General features: G+C 38.8%; 1 protein-coding gene across 3 annotated transcripts in view; it reads right to left on the reverse strand.

The window, feature by feature from the left end:
* Positions 1-20,058, reverse strand: part of METTL25 (methyltransferase like 25) — a gene marked incomplete at its 5' end in the record, with an annotated part of 75,618 nt that overhangs the window by 29,605 nt on the left and 25,955 nt on the right. For all 3 annotated transcript variants that reach the window (XM_084794418.1, XM_084794419.1, XM_084794420.1), the window contains 3 exons: positions 2,449-2,522; positions 4,590-4,619; positions 7,257-7,351. In XM_084794418.1, coding sequence (XP_084650544.1) covers positions 2,449-2,522; positions 4,590-4,619; positions 7,257-7,351 — 199 coding nt within the window. The remainder of the gene's footprint in view (positions 1-2,448; positions 2,523-4,589; positions 4,620-7,256; positions 7,352-20,058) is intronic.

Here is a 20,058-nt window from a genome sequence, read left to right on the forward strand (position 1 = left end):
CTTCTCTCTCTTCTCTCTACACCCTCCCATGTATAATCCTTCTCTCTCTCCTTCAAAGTCATATTCCCTCTACCTCTTTATAAAATTTTGGTAATTTGCTATTATTTTATTACTTAAGTCTAGAATTTCTGTTTGGGCCACTGTTGTATGTTCTGTTTCCCATTGCTTTTATTAAATGTTTTACCATAAAGTGTAAGATCGCACAAAGTTGTAAGAAAGAAGAGGCCTAAATGTTTTGTTTTGTAGCTCCCCATGTCTCAAGAGGGTAAAGTAGTGGACACTACGAAAGCATTTCCATTATGTTAGGGATTGCTGGTTTTGCTGTTTACATCACACCCACTCCTTCTCATCTCACTTTCTTTCTTCCAGAAATCAGTAGTATCTTGCATCTTCTGAATCTCTGTCACTTTAAGAACGTGTTGGAATGGGTCTACCCTTTTGTGCCCCATACCTTGCCCTGTTGTAGTAGTGGGAAGAAACCATGGTCTTGTGCATATCAGAAGCATCCATTGAGCTGTTTCCATTCCCAAGATTGTGAAAACAGAATTACACAGTATATATGCTTTTATAGTTGGATTTTTTTCATCCAACACAATTCTCTGGAGAGTCAGGCAGGATGTTGTATTTATCAAAATTTCATTGTTTTGTTGCCCAGTGAGTAGCCTCTGATAGGAGCAGATCTACTGAAGGACAGCTGTTTGCTTTCTTCAGTTTGTGCATCTAGGAATAAAGTGCTACAAACACCTGTAGAGTCAGTCTCTATGGATACTCTACATGCTTGGTGGATGGACCTTGTTACTGCTATGACCACAGTGGTCTCCACTGACATTGCTGAGAAGTAGTGTCATTTCTGGCTTTTTTTTTAGTATGTGGATTTCTTTATTTTACTCTCCTTAGTTCTTTTCCTTCCGGTGTGACTTTACAGTACTGTATTACTGTAGGAAATATATTTTCATGTGTGCAGCTGGGATGGCCCTTCTTTAGCCATGGCGGTTAGCACAATCCGCCTACTGAGGTTCATAACATGGAAGAAAATAGACTCTGAATCTTTATTATACTGTGTTTGCTGGGCAATTAATCAGCGCTGGGTAGCTTGACAGGAAGGAAGTCAAGTTTCTCATCTGGTCTCTGTACGACTAAGTTGTTAGTGATAAGTGCTTCTTATTACTGGAGATTAGAGTGTCAGTTTTCTATTCAGCCTTAATCAACAGGACTGCCATGCAGAAGAGGGGCAGAAAGAGTTTAGGAGCCAGAGGAGGCAGAGGACTCCAAGGAAGCAGTGTCTTGCACAGAAGAACTGAGAGCAGTTGTGACAGCATGCTCAGGACCATGCAGCCCATGCCAGACTAAATTCTAGTACGGAGAAGGGAGCTGGGCACCAAGTTCCACCCATAACTGAGGACTATTAGCACTTGTTACTTGCTGGAAAAGGAAGGGTTAGTTAGTGTAGTCTCTGTCTGATAAGTCAGGTATACTCCAGTGTAAGGACATACATCCAAAAATATTTGGGCAGAACAAATTAACTTTGATGGGGAAAAAGGTGGAGGGGGGAAGTCAGGTGTGGAATTAGGAAGACCGCTGTTGAATATGTTCAAAACTCATTGTATGCTCTTCCCTGACACTAAGAAAGTATACCCTCCTACCTCCAGGCCTTAGTTTTCATCATTGGATCTTTCTGTTCTACTGTTCCATGAGTTCAGCCACATGTTACAAGATACCCTGTCCAATTTAAAATCCACTTAGTGTAAGCTTGTAAACCTGGGTATTTGCATTCAAAAGCGTTTCTAGTTGGAGACTGAATACCCTGGATTGAGCCCAGTTGAAACACGGATTTCTTAGGTTTCTGATGGACTCTCATGTAATATCTGAGTGCCAGTGTGTCACAGTCAAGGGAGATGGAAATTTCTGCATTAGTTACAAAGCTCACTAGAGGGATTATTCAAGCCCTTTAATATTAAAGAACAAGTGATGTATAATCAAGCTGCTTTTATTAATGGAGAGACCAGCATCTCCTCACTTCCAACTGACTGCCAGACATTGTACCATTTACTTTCATGGTCATACTACTTGCTTCTGGAAACCCATTGAGGCTGGCACTATATTCCACTGCTGCAGAAGGTAACATGGACCCAAGGTTAGGGATACCCCTACTCCTCTTTGCTTGGGCCAATTCTGGGCCACAATGATTATCCTTAAGTAATCATTAGTGAACTCGATGTTCTCCAAAAATATTATTTCAAAGACCTAATAAACAAACAAAACTAATTATAATTTATCCTTTAAAGATTTACCCAAACACTTATTTTAAAAATCTAACAATATAACACAGCTATTTTATTTATTTATTCATTGTTTGGTTGCTTGGTGTTGAACCAAAAATATATCATGTCCTAGGTAAAACTATCTACCTCTGGGCCCCAGAAAATTTACAAAATAAAATTCTCATACCATTTGCTGGTGCCATAATAATCTTTAATAATGCTCTGAAGAACGGCACGGTAGAAGAGTGATTCGGTAGGCAGCTGAAAAAAATCAGATATATGTACAAGAATAAATAAATGAAGGCCAGAAACAAAATTAATACTAGAGACCTGGGGTCTGGTAAACATTATAAGCCCAGTTTTATTGTTTAATAGACAGGAGGGCTTTATAGTGTCCTACTGAAATGCCAAGTCTTTTGGTAGTTGATTCTTGTTTGAAATACTGTTAGTTACAAGCTGCTTTTACTGGCAATAACTACAAAGTAGATGGCAGTTTTTGCTTTATGTTAAACTCTTGAAGTAGTTAAAACTTCTTATGCTTTTGAAAAATTGCATAGTGATATTAATGTAATATATTATAAAAAAGATACTTTGTAAGTATATGTATACATTGTAAAAACAAAGAGCAGAATGAGAAAGTACCGATAGACTATATGAGATGCATTTGCATTTTAAACAAGATAATACATATAAAAATGCACAGAAAATAACAGGACAAAATCAATTCTCATTCCAACGTTACCCTGAGCAAATAAAAGCTTTACAGCTGTGTCCTAAGAGGAATGAAGTACAAGCCACTATGAAGTGCTCATTCTCGGAATAACTACGCTGATCCATCCTGGTCGGTACAGATCGGGCAGGGAGGGGGAAACAGTCAACATCTTCCCAGCAGCCTGGGCCTGGCTGTTCTAGGAAAAAAACTGAATGTGGCTTAGAATTGGCTTTTCTTCCTTCACAAGTAATAAATCCACCTAACACTTTTAGTGCAGCACTTTAAAGCCAGGAACAAACATGCGTCCCTCCTGACACATGTACTATGCATGCTATGCACAGGACTATGGCAACAGGTATAAGCTACAAGTTAGTGCTCTGCAATTCATTAAGGAAACTACCCTATGCCACTAAACTCCTGCGGGGTATTGTGCTCTTATGTAAGCTGAAGTAGGACCCAACTCCTCAGACTCAATGGAAGCGTGAACAAAACCCTGAAAAGTGTAAGAAACAACCGACTAACGGAGACAATATGATAAAGGCTCCTCACTCTCCCAGGCCCTAAGGAACCACTAAGGTGGGGAATACTGTAGAAGTTAAAATCTAGGAGATTGAAATCCTAGAATTTGTTATATTACAGTTGCCTCCTGCATATCAGGGCATAATGATACATAACTCACAGTCCTAGGCATTTATTATCACAATTGACAAGAAGTCTGAACACTATGTTGGAATGCTCTATATCAGACTTTGTTATTATTTTTCAAGATAATAATTATTACCCGTAATGGTGATGGTGGCTGATATTTACTGAGAACTTTCTATATATTTTAAACATTTTACCTGTTTCTCTCACTTTATTCTCCATGGGCACCTTAGACAGGCAAAATGAATAACCCTGAAAAAATTGCAACTGCTACGACCACCAAAGTACTTATCAAAGTAACTGACCAATAGTAAGTAATACTTGTTGTTGCTGTTATTATTTTGAAATATAATTAACATTAGCATTCCTTGAAAAAGAAACAGTAGATTTTTTTAAAAAAATGTAGATTCAACAGAATAATTTTATAAGAAACTTTCAAATATGCTCTTTAAAAGTCCTATGTTTCATGAATACAGTGGAAGATAATACATTATATGGATATTTGGGGACATATCAAACTTGTACTTATATTTGCAAGTCTGACTAGCTATTTTAACTAATGATTAAGTTTTTAAAAGCCATCAAATAGCCAAATGAAACATGATTAGGATTACACTTAAATAAGTCATTACATGTTACTCCATTTTCTTTGCTTGAACTAACTCCATAAAAGCCTTACTGTCAGCTACAATGTTCATTAGAAATATTTATAGATTGTTAATACAATATGAAGAAATGAGGGGTTACCATAAGAACATAATGTGGAAACTTTCTCAAACCTTAATGTATTGCTCTGAAAGTTCACTTTACTTTAAACACACAGCATGTATATACTTGAGTGCGTAGCAGTGACAAGCAGGTGATATTTATTAAAATTCATCAGGTTTCAAGTTCAACAGCAGGTCAAACTTGAAGAGGTCTTGAGAGAAAAACTATCTCTGCCATTAGCTACATTAAACACTCTCACTTACCCCTTGGCCAACTGCGACCCGTTCCAATGCCTTAAAGAAGAAAGAAACAAGACAAAGATTGTTGACACATTTAGTCTTATGAGGTTTATAAATAGATTCTGTACAGATTTGCAATAGTGACAATCAAAAAGATTGACTAAGTGATAACATATAAGTTTACATAGCCAAGAGTATTAATATTACTAAAGAATGTCACCTCATATGCTTGCATAATTTAGGACTAATTTATAATGAAAACTGTAACATATACAAACACATTCATATTCTGATTATATACTCTGTGAATTGTAGAAGGAATTAGAAGGAAAAATGGCAGAGTCTGACTTACATTTACTGGGGCTAGATAATCCAAAGCTGTTCTTATATATAGTACAGTCGTAGATGTGCTTATAAACTTCTTTTTGATATTTTATAGCTTTTAGAATGTGTAATTTCATCTTTTTAGTTTTCCTCCAGTATTGAGAATTAAACCCAGGTTCTTGTTATTAACTATGCAGGTGTTCTACCACTAAGCTATCCCCCAATTTATTAATTTCATCTTTTAGCAAGCAAACATGGACAGATTGTAGGTGGAAGAGTATTTTAGGGGAAAATAAAATCTGCAAGGAATGTAAAGCACACTTTCGTATGATCTAGCATCAGAGGAAAAAGGACATGTTACACATGTTTTGATGCTTTCTTTAGGAGGCTGTAGAACATGTAAGAGATAGTCTAGTTGGTGGAAATCAGTTACTGGTGGTGGACTTTTGAGGTCATAAGCAGTCTATGGCTGGTCATGGTGGCTCTTCTTGCAGTTGTGCAGATGTGAATACTATGCCCTTAGTGCCATGACTGGGCTGCCTCACTCTGTCGTCCCTGCCACAATGAACTGAGACTCCCTGAAACTGTGAGCCAAAATCAAGCTTTCTTACATTGTTACTGTTAAGTAATATAGTCACAGTGACACAAATGTAACTAGTAGAGCACTGTAACACATTATTACAATTTTAATAATTTATACTTATTAAATACATACAAATTTAATAATTATACTTAAGAACTTAGATATTTTATAAAACATTTCCTAACACTTTTAATAATCATATTGAACATATGATATTTATATAATATTTATGGAATAAGGCTTTAGAAAACTTTTCATTTCTTAGACATACATTTCATTTATTGGATGTTAAGAATTTATTAAAGTTGTTTTTAAAATTTAATTAGATATGTTCCAAACATAAGGTGGATAAAGTATAATTGATCTGCATGAGCTTGCTACTCAGATTTTAAATATCTGTTTTGCTTTAGGTTTCTAGGTTTCCATAAATAAGTTTTAACTATGGCTGAAACAGTTTTTACAATCAAAATATACTGTACAGACTATCTTGTTTAAGTGCAATTTTTACATACATATAAGATCATTGGCATGCTCATGGTCAGTAGCTTACCTGAAACTGTGGTTAGTTAGTAATTCATCATAAGGTAAACCTGTTCTTTGACCCTTTATTTATATCTCTTTTCCTCATGCCACACAGATGAGGGTGAGGGTGAGTAGATGCTCACTGTATAAAAATGTGCTTCTATGTATATTACAGAACAAATGTACATCGAGTTAACTCCCCTAAAAACTCTACTTCAACTTCTTGTCTTTACAGCATAAGTATGGCAAGCAGTGTGCTGTGATGACAATATCCCAAGAATGACTGTTTTTGTAGCAATATTCTAAGTATGTTTTATTTACTCATAAAATGAAGGAAGAAGAGAAATTTCCAGAGAAGTATGTTAAATCTGCAACATATGACAATGATTATTTGGGAATAAGTGGATCTCTAAGCTATACATTAGATACAAAAACCTCTGTGGTTACTTATATGCACACAGACCAGTAACATAGGGACAATGGACTTCCAAAACAGTCCTTTATCTAATGGGTGCACATTAAGCAAATTGTTCAATCAACTGTATTTTATTTTAAAAAGTTACTCTGTTTAAATAAACCAACATGCTGTGATGTCCAAGTATATAGAGAGAAATGATTAATATAGGTAAGCAATTTCACATCTCCATTATTTTTTTCTTTTTGACTATATGTGGTAAGAACACTATACTTGGGATATTTAAGACATAATACTATAATATTATTCATGACTTTCGTTCCATAATTTAGTTTTCTAGAACCATTCTTCTAAACTAACTGCAACATTTAAGCTTTCTGATAATAAATATTCACCCATAATATTTAGTTTGCCCTTTAAATTCACGTGGTAACATGGACAAAGAATGCCAAGGGATAAAGTGTTCTATATTTAGAGACACTAGTCATATCAAACAAATAAAGTTTTTGACTAATTATCTCAAACAAGAGTTTAATATTTTCCCATTCCATAAGAAATTAAAAGATAAAATGACTTTTACAAATATACAGACATTATTAAGCTATATATATCGGACTGAACTAATTTTGTGTTTAAAACTTGGTAGTTGATGCATTTCATATCATAAATAAAACAGTCACATGGAAACTTTTCCAGATGCTGCATACAAAATGGATGGCTATTTTTACCATTATGTTTTTGACAAATTACATTAACACTAATGGTTATTAGACAGTCTTTGCCAAAAATAATGAATTGTGTACCATCTGGATAAAGTTCTCATGTTTTCTAGGAAACCCAGCCGTACCAAACATGCTGACATCCTTGCATTACGGCCACAGCACCACCTCTCCTCCCTCAGATAGCGGCACATTGGAAATCCCCAGTTTTCTTGAGCATATTCTGCACATGGGGAAAAATAAGGATTATTTAAATAAAATTCTTTCTCTTCCAGTTACAATAAATAATGTACTGAGAGCACAAACCAGTCATTGAGGCAGTCAAACAGTGATAAATATGAAGCAGCGACAAGATGTTTAACAGTACAATCCAAGTTTGTCAACTGACAGCTTGTTCACATTCAAATATCCTTGCTCAACCACAGCTACCTCATGTTTAAGCTCCAGATATGATATTAACCAATTTGCCAAACACTATTTATGTAAGATTTAGCAACAGCAACATAAAATTCAACCGTCTTCCTGTTTAGTGTAACCATAGGAGACAATTAATGACATACTAGACATTTATTGTTGTTCCAACTTTCTAAGAGAAAAAAAAAAGTACAACAGCTGGCAATTTATTAAAGACCAGTATGAGTTCATTCCTAACAGCACTGAAATACCATTTTTTTCCTGTCACTGTGATCCCTTTTCTGGAATGGGACAGCTGCACAGGCTCTTGTTTCTTCATTGCTTTAAGAAGCTGTACTGTTTTTCTGTTGCACTGCCAATTGGCTCAAGTGCACTTAGAGCTCAAATAATGACAAAAATTAACATTTCTACTGCCAACTAATTAGACTTACACAACTTGTTACGGTTCAAACATCTTATGCAGAAATATTAACCACTATGGTTTAGGAAAGCAAAGAAATCATTGATATTTTAATTTGAAGTCTCAAAAACAGATGTTAATGTTATTAAAATTGTGACAAATAATTGAAAATTGAGATAAACATATTGTTGTTGGATTAAGAAAAGCATACAAAAGCTGGGAATGATGGCACATGCCTTTAATGCCAGCACTTGCAAGGCAGAAGCAGGTAGATCTCTGTGAGTTCAAGATCAGCCTGGTCTACAAAGGGAATCTAGGACAGCCAAGGCTACAGAGAAAAATCTTGTCTTGTGAAACAAAACAAACAAACAAACAAAAATGAAAAACATACAAACTTGAAAAAATACTTTAAAAATGCAACTGAAGTATATTCTAAGAAATGTCTCATCTATGTAGACTGTGTGAAGATACTATCTGACTTTCTATGAAGAACTAGGACAACAGCATCTCTGTGAAGCTCTTAAGGAGCCTGTAAACAATGCCCTGCAGAAACTGAGGGTCAACAGTATGAGGGATGACTCAACGAAATACCACAAGCAAACAAAACACCCTATGTTTCTAAAGATATCCTACACACACAACTGAAAACCTTCACAACAACTCAAAAATCAAAAACAGTCCTAACCAAATACCTATAAGCAAACGTTGTTCTACAGTATATGAAAGTCAACTCATTTACTCAAGAACACAACACAAATTCTTTTTACATGAAATAAAAGAAAACCCAAAACAACAACAACAACAACAACAACAACCACCCCCCTCCAGCCCCCAAGGAGGGCAGGTAGGCTAACTGCAGATCTTTACCTTTCCCTCTTTTCCTCCAAGTCCACTCCCCCAACTCTGTAGCAGACCACCTGTTGCAGACTCACACTCTCTGTCTCTCTCTCTCTCCCACCTCCCTGTGGATCACACAGATTTTCTCCTTCAAGCTTCCTTCTCTTCCCTCATCACTTTACTTCAGCCTCCAACTTCAGCAGGCATTCCATGGCATTCACATCACCAAAACATATTTTTTAATATAGTAAGTGTCAGATGTGTTTGGGGCTCCATTATTGATACTATGCCAATGAAAGAAGTAGGCCAGTGAAGCAGAGAGGTGAGCTTCAGACTTTCACTCTCCCTCCTCTCCTCCACAGGCAAGCCTCCAGTCTTATTTCTAGCTCTGCAGCCTCTTGTGCCCTCTCCTCACTCTCTACCCCAATTCCCAGGAGAAGTCACTCTGCATATTACCAAAGGAGAAATATAAACACCAACCCAGCCACAAATCCTTTGATCTATGATGATGTCCTGCTTACAAGATATGCTAGGGCAATGGTGGCACAAAGCCTATAGGAGTAACCAAGATCTGCTTTCACTTAAGATCCACTCCATGAGATGGAACCCAACCAATACAACGCTTGGATGACAAAGACCCTGAGTCTAGATAGCCCCGGGACCTAGGATGAAACCAAATACTACTGCTCTTAAAAAGAGGAACAATAAAACAACTCCTAAGGACATTCTGCTTTACTCAAAGATCTGGGTCTTGCTCAGTCACCAGGACAGAAGCTTTTTCTTGCAGCAGATGGGAACAAATATGGAGATCCACAGACGGACATCATGTAGAGCGTAAGGCCTTGGAACACTCAGCCCTCAATGGGATGTCTCCATCAAATCTCTCTCCTCGGGGGTCAGGGAGTTCCAAGTAAAGAAAGCGGAGGCAGAAAGAGTGTAAGAGCCAGAGGAGATGAGACTATCACGAAAACAAGGCCATCTAAATGAACAGGATCCATGCACATAGGAACTTATGGAAACTGAGGCAGCATGCACAACGCTTACACAGTTCTACACCACATGAGGTTCTAGAGCTGAAAGGAGAACTGGACACTAACTCGGAAGTAATCTCCAATTGATAACTACTTGCAAATGAAAATTTAGCTTTCTCTAAGGGAGTCTTACTGGGGAAGCAAAGTACTCTTAAGGGCAGGCTGCATGCCCAGTGGTAGATGGTCAACGGAAAACAAACTCAAAAGTATCTTTGGAAGTTCCTTGTCTCATAATGTGTCAAGGCCACCCCCTTCTCATTCTTTCTGATTTTTTTTTTAAACACACACACATTCTTTTACCATAAAGTCATTTGTGTATAGGCCATGGCTTATAATTTATGATGGTTTTTATGGGATTCCTGGGGATGTGAACAAGTGGGTCTCTTCATCTATATATTCCAATGTGATAGTTTGTGTTTTATCTTACGGTATTTATTTTATTATCCCTTAGAAACCTGTTTGTTTTCTAATTAGAGACAGAAAGGGGGTAGATCCAGATGGGAGGGGAGAGGGGTAAGATGTGGGAGGAATACATGAAGGAAAACCTATAATCAGAATATTTTACGTAAAAAGGTATTTTTCAGTAAATGGAAAAAGTACATGTCTACTAAAAACAAAACAACAACAGAAACAAACAAAAACTAAAACAAACAAACAAACAAAACCAAAAGAAACCCTAACCCCCCAAAAGTGAATTTATAATGAAAGGCATCACTATACTGAAATGTATCTCATACAGCAAGAAAAAAAGTATGTTCACCTGCATAGAAATAGGTAAACAGACGTTCCTAGACTGATAAAGAAAATTTAGACTGAAAAAAAAATTACTTAATACTAGATTAAAAGAAATAATGAATTTCTGAAAAAAAAAACTTACATTGCAAGAGGTATATCATTACCAAGAAAAATTAATAGTAAGAAACTTATCGCCAGGTTATTTTCTAATCTCTGAACTGCAGGAATTGTGAGAAATAATAAATTACTGTTGCTGTAAACAAGAAGACTCAGCGTTGATTTCCTACAGCTTTAGGACTCAGATATAATCTCAGTATAAGAAGGTCATTAAGTGTTGCAGCTGTGAGAGGAAAGGTATCCTGGCAGTCTGGAGCCAAGACCACCATAGAGTCACACTGCATAACAGACCTCACGCAGGACATTCACATCTGTAGGTCAGGGGCTGGGTCACTGGACAGCTGGGCACTTAAGAGTGTCCTGTGGGTGGAACATAGAGGATGGACAGCCTCAGGGGAGGGGGCTGGCCCCTCATGTGCCTCGAGGGGCGCATAATTATCATAAACAACAGATATGAGATAGAGAGAGATAGAGAGTAGGTACTGCTACAGAAAGTGTGTTTCTTTATGGAGGAGAGGACACATTTTCAGTATATAAGAAATAAAAGACCATTAGAGTAGATGTTACACATATGTTCAGTTCTGGTATTGTCTGAATTTGAGAAACTGTAAGACTGTAGTAGTACGACTTTGCAATTGAAGAGTGGTAGAATATAGGGCTAAAACCAAGTACACAAAGTTATTCAGTAGAGTCAGTGAATTGTTGCTTCAGGGGTTTATTCCTTCGTGTGTGTGTGTGTGTGTGTGTGTGTGTGTGTGTGTGTGTGTGTGTGTGTGTGTGTTTTATTTGTTTTGGCTTGGTTTTGGGGGGGGTGTTTTTGAGACAAATAACCAATATATGGTTGTGGCTATCCTTGCATTGAATTTGCAGAGACTCGCCTGCCTCAGCCTCCTAAATGCTGAGATTAAAGGTGAGCCACTGCACCCTAGGAAGGATGACTTGGTAAAGTGTGTGATGGGATATAGGGTATGATGGAATTACTCCTGAGATAGACAGTAAAGAGGCAGTCTTGTAATATAGAGAAGGCACTTTTCTGGAGAAAACAGAATTCTGGGATTTCTCAAGTAACTTCTGGTAAAAAGGAAAGACTTATGAGTCACACGCATAATCACCTTGGTTCCTAGAGGATTTGGCATGATAACCAGTAAGAGAGCAGTCATCCGTCCATCATACCAATCCGTCACTGGAGAAGCAGAGGCTAATAAAGAACGGTCTTACTTCACACATGTTCCCTAACTTGCACTGATGATGGCAATGAGAGCAGAAGAAAGATATATCCATTCTTAGAACGCATAAAGTTCGTGCTATCACAGTGAAGGCTAATCACAGGTAATTCAACCTGCATGTAATACAGTCTCATCTTAAACCATGTAGACTACTTTCATCATTTCTGTTGCTGTGATAAAACACTATGATCAAAAGCAGCTTACTGAAAGAGAGGGTTTATATACTTTACACTTCTAAATCACTGACCATCACTGATGGCAGCAAACACAGCAACTCAGGCAGCAAGTCATACCACAGCCACAGCCAAGAGCAGGGACAATCAAATGTACCTGACGCCTGTGAACTCAGTACTCAACTACCCCTTATCTTTACTCTTACACAGTCCAGGGCCACAAAGCAGGGACCAGGGCCACCCACATCAGTCTTGTCCACAGGCAAATTCAAACATCTTTCTCATGTGATGTGCGAACAGTTAAAATCAGTGCCCCACCCCCACATACACACACATCAATGTGTGAAGGAGAGTCTCAATGCACGGCCTGGCTCCCTGAACCCACACCTAAAGCCTTTACAGACTTGAGGTTCCTAAGGCCGCCTACGGGCCTGTCATCTCTGACCGGGGTTCTGTGAAACCATATCCCTTTAACTGACAGGGCCACATTGTGAAGTGGTCTTAAGTTACTTACCTCAGTCTCCTTTCTAGCTGAGATCACAGTGCCATGACAGCTCAGCTCTTTGAACAGAGTACGTGGAAATAACTAAAGATCTGTCATGGTCTTCTGCGTAAACATTCAATTTTATCTTTGGAAATCATTCATCAGATTCCCCCCAGACTCCAGTGAAGGAGGAGGCCTCTTCTTTCTTGAATGAAAGCCAGGGTTTGCTGTTTCTAATTAACCATGTTCTTGTATCACTCTACTCGAGTCAAGCTGGGCATCTGTAAACCTTGACAGTGGCTCATGTTGCCTTTACCATGTCCGCGCTATCTTAAAATAATAATTCCAAGCAAAGTCCTTCACTTTTCTTTCACACCATAAGTCCTTAATACTACTACTTATATAAGCTTTTGACATTTAGGATTTGATTCTATTAGTCATTTTTTTTCCCCTGTGTAAACAGACCCTACCCATTTCATTAAACATGCTTGCAATTTAGAATCATTTTCTATTGCTTCCTTCTTTAATCTCCAAATTCAGAGATTGCTTCCCCATCTTCATTAGCTCTTGACTAACATATGTAATATCTACTTACTTCTTACAGTAAAACCACTTTTTACTTCCTTCTAGTCTTGCTTATCGTAAGGGTAAGGGTAATATTATCTTAAGAAAACACACACTGTCAGGCGCAGTGGCCCAGGCTTCTGTAATCCCAGCACTCACGGAAGCGGAGGCAGGCAGATCTCCACAAGTTTGAGTCCAGCCTGGTCTACAAAGTTCAGGACAGCGAAGGCTACATAGAGAAACACTGTCTTGAAAAAAATGAAACAAACAAATAAACAAACAAAAACCCCATACACCTAGCTAGCCCACTTCAACACTTTTTTCTTATCATTGGCATATATGAGATAAATCTACTAGAAACTGAGCCTTTCCCCCCCAAGAATTATTGTAATTTCTATTTATTTATTTGTGTGTGTGTGTGTGTGTGTGTGTGTGTGTGTGTGTGTGTGCACGTGCGGGTGTGTATGCTGAATGCATACAGATGTCTGTAGGTTCCCAAGGAAGCCGAAAGGGAGAGCTGGAGCCCCTGGAGCTGGCAGTACCAGCGACTGTGAATTGCCTGATTAATAATGGGAACCCTGGGTTGGTTCCTCCATAAGAGAAGCACGCACTCTTAACCACTGTAGACTTCCCCAGTCCCACAACTGGGCCTTTGCAAATTAGTTAACTAATAGGACATTATATTATGGATGAGTCCTAATTTCAATGATTGATTCTTACAAGAAGTTTTCAGGAGCTTTCTAAAGCTCCATAAAACTCTCTTCTTGAAGCAGTCTTGGTATTTGGCTTCTATAATCCCACGGGCTTAATTCTCTTCATATCATCTTGCTGACTAATTATTTTCTATCTTGTGCCAAATGTTCCCATAGCTCAGTCCTAATACTTCCTACAGCTGTTTTATTTTTTTTCTACCTGCATTAAATTATTTCAGCTTATTAATAAGGCTATTTCCAACAGCACTGGAAATATTACCAAAAAACAAATTTAATATAAACACTGCTAAGATTTCTGAAGAAATAATAAGCTACTGCTCTTTCAAATATATTAAAACTAAAAGAATCAAATCACAGTTAAGTCTATATTCTGGGAAAAGATCTTCACCAACCCTACATCTGACAAAGGTCTAATATCCAAAATATATAAAGAGCTCAAGAAATTAAATACCACCAAACCAAATAACCCAATTAAGAAGTGGGGCTCAGAACTAAACAGAGAATTCTCAACAGAGGAATGTCAAATGGCTGAGAAACACCTAAAAAAGTGCTCAACATCATTAGACATCAGAGACATGCAATCAAAACGACTCTGAGATTCCATCTTACACCCCCTCAGAATGGCTAAGATCAAAAACTCAAGTGACAGCACATGCTGGTGAGGATGTGGAGAAAGGGGAACACTCCTTCATTGGTGGTCGGAGTGCAAACTTGTACAGCCACTTTGGAAATCAATCTGGCACTTTCTCAGAAAACTGGAAATAGGGCTTCCTCAGGATCCAGCTATTCCACTCCTGGGAATATACCCAGAAGATGCTCCACCACACAAGGTCATATGTTCAACCCGGTTCATAGCAGCCTTATTCCTAATAGCCAGAACCTGGAAACAACCTAGATGTTCCTCAGTTGAAGAATGGATAAAGAAACTGGTACATTTACACTATGGAATACTACTCAGCTATTAAAAACAAAGAAATCCTGAAATCTGTGGACAAATGGATGGAACTAGAAATGATCATCCTGAGCAAGTTACTCCAGACCTAGAAAGAGACACATGGCACATACTCACTTATAATTGTACACTAGCCCAACAGAGATGTCCCCTGAAAGTCTTCACTTAGCCATACTGGGATAGATACTGGGACTTCCTATTGGAACTCTAGGTGTGAGAGGTAAGGAAGAATGGGTTAAATAGAAGGCTCCAGAAGGTCCTAGAATCCTACAAGAAGACCGCTAAGGCTGGTGGGTCTGGATCCAGGTGGGTCAGCTCAAACTACTGTACCAACCAACAACAATGCATGCAGTAAACCTAGACCCTCTGTCCAGATCTAGCTAATGGACACCACATTCTCCACAATTATGTGGAGAGCAGGGACTGACTCGGACATGAACTCTGGTGCTCCCTATTTGACCATTTCCCCTGGGTGGGGAGATGTGGTGACACTTGGAGGAAGAGTAAGCAGGCTACCAGGAAGAGACCTGATAGGTTGTGATCTTATAGTAGTAGAGGAGGTCCTCTTTTGTCACAGACTTAGAAGAGGGGAACAGGATGAAAGAGGGAGGGAGGAATAATGGGATGATACAAGTGAGGGGTTAACAAGTGAGATGTAATCTGAATAAGTTACTTAAATAAAAATTAAAAATCAGTCTATATTATATCTATATTCTATAGTAATGTAAAGAATATAATAAAATATAAGAATAAATCTTATATAACCACAGATGAAAACCACATAAATAAAAAGTTTAAAAAGCAGTCTGACTATCTCGTGAAAAATGCGTTAAAACGTTTGATCTGTTTAAAAGACACTTCAAATGCAAATGCTAAAAATGATTCAAGTTGTAAAGGTCGACAAAGGTCCTAAAACTCAGGACAGATTGAGGGTCACATGTTCAATATTATGTGCTCATTCTGTAAATGTGTTAAGTACTTTTGTTCCTTCTTGATTATGAGTCCCTAAAACACAGGCTCTAAAAATATGCTTTTGCTTCAAGGAATATTTAAAAGGAGATATCTGCAATGACAAAATGGTCACTTCACCATCAGGATAATAGTAAAACAATAAATTGCTGTTTCTAATTTCTTTCTCCTTGAAAAATGTCTAGTTTATGCTACCTTCACTGCCACAAGATGTGCATATGTGTGCTTAAACATTATTTCTGGATATGTCTATAATAGAGCTTTGGTGAGAGACTGAAATTTAAACAGGAAGAATGTGTAAATGAAACTCCCATCCTTTGTGTGAGGAGGAACCATCCACCACCCTGGTAGCCAGAACTGAGAAGTGGGATGTGCTAGACTGTCCTTTTCTCCTTGACTGCTTGAGCAGAACACCAACGCTCTCCTGCCTCTGGACTCAGATTTCTGCCATCGGCACTGCCAGTTCTCCGATCTTCAGACTTACCAGGATGTACGCAACTGGCCTTTTAGTTATTTATTTAATGACTTTACAGCCTGATCCCAGCCCGTCCTCCTCCTCCCGGTCTTCAGTCCCATCCTCACTTCTGAAAACTGCCTTTTTAGTGTCCATGTCCTTTATAATGGGGGACTTGTCAGTGTCCACAATCATGTAAACCAATTCTTTAAATCTCAATATGCATATCTCAAAAGAACAAAACAAAACAAAAAACAAGTGCAAGGATTTTTTAACAAATATACTCAAGAGCTTTTTCTCTAAGGTATCCAAATCCAGATCTGCATATAAGCACAGCATACTGTAAACTAGTTTCTGTTCAGGCCTACCAGCCAACTCTATTAACTTTTAATATCTGTTTCTATTCACAGGTCAAATTATTTGTTTTTAAATTTTTATTCATTTAGTTATTCTATGACCCAATCTCAGCCCCTTCCCTCGTCTCCTCACATACTACACTCCCTCCCTCTTCCCCCATCCTCCCTCCTCTACCCCTCAGAAAGGGGAGGCCCCCATTACTAACCCACCCCAACACATCAAGTCCCATCAGGACTGAGCACATCCTCTTCCATGGTGGCCTGGCGAGGCAGCCCCACCAGGGGGAAGTGATCAAAAAGCATGCAACAGAGTCCATGTCAGAGACAGCCCCCGCTCCACTTACTAGAGGGCCCACATGGGCTACCTCTGTGTAGAGGGCCTAGGTCCAGTCCATGCATGGTTCGTGGTTGGTGTTTCAGTCTCCATAAGCCCCCCTGGGCCCAAGTTGGTCTTCTTTTGGAGCTCCTGTGCCCTCCCAGTCCTTCTACCCTTACCCCCACTCTTTCATAAGGCTCCCTGTGCTCACCAACCCACCCGCAGAAACGTTAACCCAAAATTTATCCTGCCTATAAGATGTACAGAGATAAAGATAGAGCAGAGAGGGCTGGAGAGATGGCTGAGAGGTTAAGAGCACTGACCGCTCTTCCAAATGTCCTGAGTTCAATTCTCAGCAACCATATGGTGGCTCACAACCATCTATAATGTAATCTGATGCCCTCTTCTGGCATGCAGCTGTATATGCAGGCAGAGCACTGTATACGTAATAATAAATAAATAAATTAAAAAAAAAAAAAAAGAGGGAATGTCCAACCAATGTCTGACCTAACCTGAGACCCACACCATGGGAGAGAGCCAACCCGAGACACTTTTAATGATACTCTGCTATGCTTGCAGACAGCAGCCTAGCATGGCTGTCCTGAGAGGTTACACCCAGCAATGGATGAAAACAGATACTGAGACTTTAAATTATTTCTCTTTACTGCTGCTTGTTGTGTTTTGGGTGCCTGTGTGTATAGGTGCTCATGTGTGTCTAGGTACACACTTAGAGGGGCCAGAGATTAAGTTGGGTATTCCTCAGGAGCCTGTCACTTTGCAATCTCTTTGCAATAGATCCCTTGCTGATACCTGGGCTCCCTGATTAGGCTAGGCTCTGACTACTGAGCCAGAAGAATCCTAGTGTTTCTGCCCCCATCCTATATTAAAATGCTTGCAATCACCCCTGGCTTGTGCACACTGGGGTCATACTTGTGCCCTCATGCTTGTGTGGCAAACACCTGAACAACTAAGCCACCTCTGCACGCCTCTCTTTACTAATTCTGAGTGGATACAATAATTTTTGTTTTAGGTTTACTTATTCATATTCTTGGCTTCTTTTATTTACTATAAACAAATATAAGATGGACCCTTTTTGTGCTGAATAAAGCCAACTTACATAAACTTCAAAAACACTTCATATTAATCAGAGAAACTATATTAAAGATCCATTTCTAAAAAGTGCTAGACAGTTAAAAGATGCCCCAGGGCAAAAAGATAAATCACTGCCAAATTCTAAAAAACACACAGCTGACTGATGATCAGATACAGCTGCCACTGTGAAGAAACTGCACAATGAACACCAAATACATCTACAATTATCTCCCTGACCCCATGCAAACCGCCAGAAGGTTTTCTGTGACATAGGTCCAGCTTTAAAAGTTTTTTTTTCCCTCCTTTATTAATTTATTCTTGTTACATCTCAATGGTTATCCCATCCCTTGTATCCTCCCATTCTTCCCTCCCTCCCAATTTCCCCTTATTCCCCTCCCCTATGACTGTTCCTGAGGGGGATTACCTCCCCCTGTATATGCTCATAGGGTATCAAGTCTCTTCTTGGTAACCTGCTGTCCTTCCTCTGATTGCCACCAGGTCTCCCCCTCCAGGGGACATGGTCAAAGGTGAGGCACCAGAGTATGTGAGAAAGTAATATCCCACTCTCCACTCTACTGTGGAGAGTGTTCTGTCCATTGGCTAGATCTGGGTAGGGGCTTAAGGTTTACCGCCTGTATTGTCCTTGGCTGGTGCCTTAGTTTGAGCGGGACCCCTGTGCCCAAATCTGCCTATCATAATGTTCTACTTGCAGGCTTCTAGGACCCTCTGGGTCCTTCTACTTTGCCTTTCTCCCATGATTCTCTCATCTAGAGTCCCATGAGAATGTCCTCCCCTCTGTCTCAGTTTCCTGGTAAGTGAAGGCTTTCGTGGGACATGCCCCTTGGGCTAATATGCAGATATAAGTGAGTATATACCATTTGAGTCTTTCTGCTTCTGGGTTAACTCACTCATTATGATCATTTCTAGCTCAATCCATTTATCCACAAATTTCGGGAATTCCTTGTTTTTAATAGCTGAGTAGTATTCCATAGTGTATATGTACCACAGTTTCTTTATCCATTCTTCTATTGAGGGACACTTAGGCTGTTTCCATGTTCTGGCTATTATGAATAAGGCTGCTATGAACATGGTTGAGCAAATTTTCTTGTTGTGTGCTGGAGCAGCTTCTGGGTATATTCCAAGGAGTGGAATAGCTGGGTCTTGAGGAAGCCCTATTCCCATTTTTCTGAGATAGCACCAGATAGATTTCCAAAGTGGTTGTACTAGTTTGCATTCCCACCAGCAATGAAGTGGATTAAAGACCTCAACATAAAACCAGCTTTAAAAGTTAAAGCGATGCGCTACATAAGAAAATCCCTGTAAACGGGTAACTCTCAAGCTTGGCAGTACAATTTACCTACCTGCTTTAGCTTGCAAAGAGCTGTATCAAGAAGAGCCAGGTCTGGTACTTTCTTTCAATGTGAGAGAGGTCCTGACACATTCTAATTGTTAACTAACTAGTAAACAATATTGCTGATTAAGAAAATGAAGGTTTAAATATGTATTTACGATGAATTATTGCTAGACAGCCTTTTAGAAACCATTTATAAGAACTTTGAGAAACAGAAAATGTACGGGCACTGTAACCCTGGTACAGATTTATTTTTAAATTTCCCACAATCACTAAATGAAGAATCACAGCAGGAAATCAGAATATTTGGTTATGTAAAGTCAATATAATTAAGAAAATGAGACAAAACTAAGTCAAAATGTTAGATAAAAATAAGCTAACTTTAAGTAATAAACCTGCCTTAAGAAGTTGTATTAAAATCAAATACCAATATCATTTCAGCTAAAAGAGAAAGCTCATCAAAGTTAACTTCTTTTATTTCACCAACTTGCAGAAGAGCTACAGAGGCAACCTGATTTACTCAAAGATACACTACAGATGCATAGTGGGATGTCTAGATAGTTGATCCGTCTCTGCTGAACAGTGTTTCTGCATTCCTGTGGACATTTAGAGGCTTCCATCTTGTATGCTTCTAATGAAAATTTTTACCTAGCTCCAATACCACACTGTGAGAAGGTACAGTGGATGGAATGGCCTATGTAGGTTCACGTGCTTGAATACTTATTCCAGCTGGTAGCATTGTTTCA

Source organism: Acomys minous, assembly GCF_964271855.1.
Source record: "Acomys minous genome assembly, chromosome: 9".
Taxonomy (NCBI): Eukaryota; Metazoa; Chordata; class Mammalia; order Rodentia; family Muridae; genus Acomys; species Acomys minous.